Raw genomic sequence first — 7,500 nt, forward strand, 5'->3', positions numbered from 1 at the left:
GCACGCACGCGCACACACACACACACACACACACGCACACGCACACGCACACGCAAGCATCTAAACTCGCATAGACACACACACATGCACAATCTCTCTTCATGACTGACTGATACACAGAGACAGACAGATATACAGACAGACCGGGAGAGACAAGGAGACGATACAATTATCCTTACGGCCAAAACAAGCAAGCATTACATCATAAATAAGACTCCTATTTTTATAGTCGATAGAACGAGTTTTTGGCTTGGCTTCACACCTTGAATCACCCCATACCTCAATATGATGAACAGCGAGTTGGACGAAATAAGCCGATTGTGTAAAAACTCCCTGTGATTGTGATACTAACCCCTGCCCAAAGCCAATCAGTCCTGGGTGTTTAGCTTGGCTCTGCATTACACTCTCTGCCGCTTGGTGCGAGAGCCATCTATCCTGCCCGTCCTCCTGTGATCCAGTCATCTCTTTAACACCTTCTCCCTCCTCTCCTCCTCTCCAAACACAGATCCACACACACTGTCTGGTGTGTTATGTTGTCCTGGTTTTATTTGCTGTGCTAATCACTCCTCTGTTTACGTGCGATGATCAAACACAGTGTTTCGCACACACACACACACACACACACACACACACACACACACACACACACACACACACACACACACACACACACACACACACACACACACACACACACACACACACACACACACACACACACGTGAATGAACAGACACACATACACAAGAATTCACACACACGAACACATGCTTTTTAGGCTTCTAAATTCTCTCTTTTCGCTTCTTGTCCACATTTCGCGTCTCTCTTTCCCCCTCCAGTCTTTCATCGTTGTCAGTCCTTTTCTCTTCTCACACATTTAAAAACATCACTCGGTGTGTTAATTGCCTCCCATACGCTGAAGGTCTGTATGCCATAAGGGAATGGTGTTGAAAGGAAACTATGAAAGCGTGTCTGAGAAGTCTTGCATAGTTTGTTTTCTATCTTTTTTTCTGTGTGTCGCGCATCAGTCAGTGTGTAATCCTGCAGAGTACATAAGCTTTAGCCAGCAGCACCCCCCCCCCCCCCCGAAAATGAAGCGTATTGTATGTATTTACAAAGATATACCCTCCCTCTTTTTCTGGGATTTAGTTCTAGCGGAACGATGACTGCCGATTGCCCGTGGGAGTTTGTGATCATGATGAACATCCTGTAATGAATAATCAGAGATTATCTTCTGTGCGGGGCAATGACAAATATCCTCCTGCTAGCTCGTGATTGGGCAGGGTTATTACGCAACGGCCTAATGCCAAAAAACTGGTATGAAAAAAACACGGGTTTTTCTAAAAATCGGCACCTGTCACAGTCATATTCTCTTAGTCTCTCTTTCTCAGTCTGTCTTTGTTTCTGTATGGTTGTGTCTGTGTCTTTTTTACTCTCTCTGTCTCTCTCTCTTTCCCTCTTTATCTCTCTCTATGTCTCTGTCTCTCTCTCTTTTTCAAACTCCAATGCATGGTCGACACTCATCTCCCTCCACATTCCCTCAGGTCTCTGAGTTCTCTCCACCATCTCAAACACACTCACACAGACACACACACACACCCTCACTCAATCTCTCTTTCTCCATCTCACACACACACGCACACACACACGCACACGCACAGACACGTATACACATGGACACACATGCACACATACACACATACGCACACACATCAGCAGTGAAATCGATTATCTCATCGTATCTGGTAGAAAAAGTAATTGCTGCTCATAAACGAGCTGTTTTCATCCCGGCTCAGCGTTTTTTTATATTGTCGTGAAAGAGGAGCCTCCAACTGCAGATGCTGCTTCAGACAGATGCCTCTTTATCCTGGATGTTTACTGTGTGTGTGTGTGTGTGTGTGTGTGTGTGTGTGTGTGTGTGTGTGTGTGTGTGTGTGTGTGTGTGTGTGTGTGTGTGTGTGTGTGTGTGTGTGTGTGTGTGTGTGTGTGTGCATTCATGCTCAATGCATTCCCAAAATCTACTTTTTAATGACTATTTGTGCACATGTGTGTGTGTGTGTGTGTGTGTGTGTGTGTGTGTGTGTGTGTGTGCGTGTGCGTGCAGGTAAGGCCCAGTTCCTCCACATGGGAGAGGAGGTGGACGGCGTGGACATGAGGGCCGAGGTGGGCCTGCTGACCAGGAACGTCCTGATCCGCGGAGAGATGGAGCCCGGTTGCTACGGAAACGAGGCTTGCAAGTTCTTTGACTTCGACACCTTCGGGGGACACCTGAAGGTAGGCCAGGGATCGGACTTGGGGTTAACTTCACCACTGAAACACAGTTTTGTTAAACTGCATTTTATATAAACGGTTGATTTCCTTGTGCTCTTGATGACTATCCCCCTCACTTAACCCAACCCTAACCCCTTCACATCCCCCTCACTTAACCCAACCCTAACCCCTTCACATCCCCCTCACTTAACCCAACCCTAACCCCTTCACATCCCCCTCACTTAACCCAACCCTAACCCCTTCACATCCCCCTCACTTAACCCAACCCTAACCCCTTCACATCCCCCTCACTTAACCCAACCCTAACCCCTTCACATCCCCCTCACTTAACCCAACCCTAACCCCTTCACATCCCCCTCACTTAACCCAACCCTAACCCCTTCACATCCCCCTCACTTAACCCAACCCTAACCCCTTCACATCCCCCTCACTTAACCCAACCCTAACCCCTTCACATCCCCCTCACTTAAACCAACCCTAACCCCTTCACATCCCCCTCACTTAACCCAACCCTAACCCCTTCACATCCCCCTCACTTAAACCAACCCTAACCCCTTCACATCCCCCTCACTTAAACCAACCCTAACCCCTTCACATCCCCCTCACTTAACCCTAACCCAACCCTTTCATATCCCCCTCACTTAACCCTAACCCAACCCTTTCATATCCCCCTCACTTAACCCTAACCCAACCCTTTCATATCCCCCTCACTTAAACTCTACCACACATCCCCTCTCACTTAACCTTAACATAACCCTTCCACAGACTCCTCACTTAAACTCAGCCTCACCCTTTCACATCCCCCTCACTTAAACACAACCTAACCCCTTCACATCCCCCTCACTTAAACCCAACCTTACTCTCAGGTCAACTTGTAACCCATAACATAGATACGTGCGTCTTTATTATGTTGTTTATAAGGATAATTGTATTGTACTATCAGGCCTCACAAGGAAGTTGTTTGAGACTCTCACACATTTCCTCCAAGCTAATTGCATTTGGTACAGAATGTTCCCTGTATTAAGGAAGGAACAATGAGCTGAGAATCATGTGCTTAATACATAAACAAAGAGACAGTAGCATAGTGCCTTGACCTTTCATTGTGTTTCCATGGACACAGGGAGTAAATGTAAGCAAAGTACAGACTCTGCTTACATTTTACAAATGAGGGTAGAGCGAACCTGTCTCCACAGGGCTTCAGCCTGCTTAAAGAGCTCATTAGCAGGTGGAAAGGCTACATTTCTTTTTAGATATATCCATAGCCACGGGAACGTCTCCCACACACACTGGGCTAATTAAGCTTGGCGAATGGGTCTGTAAATGCAGGTGTATACTGTGTGTTATCGTATACATTTCTTTACTAGGTCTTCCAAACTGTTTGGTTGCCATCTATAGTTCTCTGTGAATTAATTGTTATGCTCTGGGTTAGTTGGTGTTGACTTTGAAAGCTCTTTTCTGTTTTGACAATTTTTTGGTCGTCACTTTTTGTGCAGTTTCTGATTGTTCCATTTTGCCACTTTGGTGAATCAATATAATTTATCCTCTCTTCTTCCGCTGCTAATAATTATTATTCTGCAGTCACAACTGTTGCTTATAATTATGTTTGTCTATTTGAAAATAATGCACATTGACAAAAGGGACCAGACCCAATTACAACAAGCCGGGGATTAAAACGAGATCACAATGAGTGCCAAATGATTAAACAAATCACAAGGCTTCCAACAGGCCCGGCTCACCGCTGCCCCAGTTTGCATGAAGTAAACTTGGCTCCCGCCTCTCTCTCTCTCTCTCTCTCTCACTCACTCACTCACTCACTCACTCACTCACTCACTCACTCACTCACTCACTCACTCACTCACTCACTCACTCACTCACTCACTCACTCACTCACTCACTCACTCACTCACTCACTCACTCACTCACTCACTCACTCACTCACTCACTCACTCACTCACTCACTCACTCATTCTCTGGGATGAGCTGTTATGTTGTTCATAAGACAAGACATTCCCAGCTCCTGGGCAACTAAAGAAATCCAGATGTGCGAAGGAATGCTTGTTGTGGCTAGCGAGTATGTGTTTGTGTGTGTGGGTGTGTATAGCAAGACACATCCTAGATATCAAAAATGTTGACAAACTTCAATTAAGTTTTGAGTTTTTGAGATAGCAGCCCTCTTTACTCCAGCTGTTAGGTTTTCCTTGGCTGCCTACAGCACCCTTGAGAAGGCGGAGGTCTGGTCCCCCAGCACGTTAATCCACGTCAGTTCTTAGTGAACCCTCAATTTAATGGCCAAATTAAAGGGAGGAAGAGATGTTTAAGCGTGCATATCCCTCTGATGCTGTAAGTCTGTTGACCTCAGAATTCCTTCCCTGTACTTCTCTCCTTAGGGCATCCGTCTGGTATTAATGTGCGCAGGAAAAAAATCATGGAAGTTGCATAGACAATACACTAATGAAGAACAAACTCAGGCTGACCCTGCCCTAGAACCAAACCCCGCCCTAGAACCCAACCGTACCCGAGAACCACACTCCTTCCCTAGAACTTAACCCTGTCCTAGAACCAACCCCAGCCTTCGAAGCACACCCCTCATTAGACAGCAGAGAATTCACACAATCTCTCTTATCTTCTCTCTCTCTCTCTCTCTCTCTCTCTCTCTCTCTCTCTCTCTCTCTCTCTCTCTCTCTCTCTCCCCCTCTCTCTCTCTCTCTCTCTCTCTCTCTCTCTCTCTCTCTCTCTCTCTCTCTGTCTCTGTCTCTGTCTCTGTCTCTGTCTCTGTCTCTCTCTCTCTCTCTGTCTCTCTCTCTCTCTGTCTCTCCCTCTCTCTCCCCCCAGGTGGAGCGGGGCTTCAGGGCCGTGCACGTGTCCGGCGTGGAGCTGCAGCACATGGGCCAGCAGTCCATGGGCCACTACCCCGTGCACTTCCACATGAACGGCGACGTGGACGAGCGCGGCGGCTACGACCCGCCCACCTCCGTCAGCGACCTGTCCATCCACCACTCCTTCTCCCGCTGCGTCACCATCCACGGCTCCAACGGACTGATGGTGAGCAACGAGACACGCCATTGGTCGGAATGGACCCCGGAAAACGCCCACTGGTTTGGTTTAGTCTTGATGGGTTGAAAGAGGACTAAAGGATTAAATAACCATTGTGTAGGAGAGGGAATACAAAGCGACCCATAGGGAATGAGGAGTGCATTGGGAGAGCAGGTGTTAGGCTTCTTACCTTTGGGGATTGGACCCAGATTGAACCGTTTAGCTGGGAATCTCTTGGCCCAGGGCGAAGAGACACAACGCACCTCATTCTCCTGAGAAGCTCCCCATCGGTGGTATCATGCTAGCGTTTGGTGCAACAAACAGACGAGAGACGCTTGCATTAATTTGTCAGAAAAATTTCCCAAATAATAGGCTGTGAATGTGAACGGTTGGCAAGCGGGGTTACGGTTGCCGTGGCAACCGGGCAGCCTTCAGTTGGATCCAATGAAAGTCTATTTATTGCTTCTCATGTAGGTGTGACAATTAGGAGCCAATTGGACACGTCCCAATACTTTGATTTTCTGATAAAAAGCCACGGCCATCTTTTATCGTCTTTCCTCCTCCTGCTTTTGTAAAACAACAAGCCAGCTTGACTCACGGCGTGTTTGTCTGTGTTAGAGAATCGGAAATTCATGCTTCCAACAGGACGTGTTGACTGTCCACACAACATAACGGGAGGTGATGTCTAAGCTGGGCACCGAGCCTTACGTCAAATAACACGGAGTGTATGAGCATATTGACTCTACTATGGCCAATCATAATAATCATAACATCACAATTATTCATTGTCTCTTTCTCTTTCTTTCTCTCTTTATCTCTCTCCTGCCACGCCCTCCCATCCCTCTCTCTCTCTTTCTTCCTCTCTCCATCCCCTCCTCTCCTTCCATCTCTCTTTGTCCGTCCCACCCTCTCTGTCTCTCTCTCTCTGTCTCTCTCTGTCTCTCTCTCTCTCTCTCTCTCTCTCTCTCTCTCTCTCTCTCTCTCTCTCTCTCTCTCTCTGTGTCTCTCTCCCTTCCTCTCCGTCTCTCTCTCTCCCTCTCTCTCTCCGTCTCTCTCTCTCCCTCCCTCCCTCCTCTCCTCTCTTTTCTCTCTCTCTCTCTCTCTCTCTCTCTCTCTCTCTCTCTCTCTCTCTCTCTCTCTCTCTCTCTCTCTCTCTCTCTCTCTCTCCCTGACTCTTCCTCCCCCTCTTTCTCCCTCACTCTCCCTCCCCCTCTCTCTCTCTCTGACTCTCCCTCCCCCTCTCTCCCCCCAGGTGAAGGACGTGGTCGGCTATGACACCCTGGGCCACTGCTTCTTCACGGAGGACGGGCCGGAGGAGAGGAACACCTTCGACCACTGCCTGGGCCTGATGGTCCGGGCCGGCACCCTGCTGCCCTCCGACCGGGACAGCACCATGTGCCGCAGCATCACCTCCGGGGCGTTCCCCGGCTACGTGGCCAACCCCCGGCAAGACTGCAGGTAGATCAACACTCGCACGGGGGGGCCGCGCACACACACGCACACGCAGGGGCGCATGCACATGCATACTCACACACACACACACACACACACACACACACACGCACACACACACGCACATGCACACGCACACATGCACACACATGCACAAACACACACAGTGTGAGTGGATTAACACTCACACGGGTGGCCGTGCACACACGCACATGCAGGGGCTCATGAACATGCATACTCACACACACACACACACGGGCACATACACGCACACGGACAAACACACACACAAACACGCCCATACACACACACACACATGCACACACACACACACAGAAACACACTATCACACTCTAATGCACTCATGCACTCTCACCCTCAAACATACTCACTCACTCTTACACACACACATACAACGCACGCACAAAAACAGATGTAACCCATTTCGAAACGCAGGCACGCACACAAACGCACTCACCAAGGTGTTCAATCGAAGCAGGACTTCATGTACGTTATCGAACGTATGCGATTGCACGTACATGTGCTGAAACGCAGCGGAGGTCCGTGCCATACGGTCCGTGGTGATGCATCGTGAACACAGAAGTAATATTCTCCCAGCGGGCAGAAGACAAATGGCCTTCTTTCCTAGCAGGGGATGTCCCTGTGTTTCTGCACGATGGCCTTATCCCTTTAAGATGGTTTGAGTGTATTATTAGAGTGTATTATTAAATCCATGAAAATAAA

The 7,500-nt window shown here is 48.4% G+C and overlaps 1 protein-coding gene across 1 annotated transcript in view; it reads left to right on the plus strand.

Annotated features, from left to right (window-relative positions):
• The window catches only part of cemip (cell migration inducing hyaluronidase 1), a 96,777-nt gene that overhangs the window by 62,841 nt on the left and 26,436 nt on the right, over nt 1-7,500 (plus strand). The window contains exons 12-14 of the mRNA XM_060072167.1: nt 2,105-2,274; nt 5,104-5,313; nt 6,557-6,762. Coding sequence (XP_059928150.1) covers nt 2,105-2,274; nt 5,104-5,313; nt 6,557-6,762 — 586 coding nt within the window. The remainder of the gene's footprint in view (nt 1-2,104; nt 2,275-5,103; nt 5,314-6,556; nt 6,763-7,500) is intronic.

Source organism: Gadus macrocephalus, chromosome 14 (genome assembly GCF_031168955.1).
Source record: "Gadus macrocephalus chromosome 14, ASM3116895v1".
Lineage (NCBI taxonomy): Eukaryota > Metazoa > Chordata > Actinopteri > Gadiformes > Gadidae > Gadus > Gadus macrocephalus.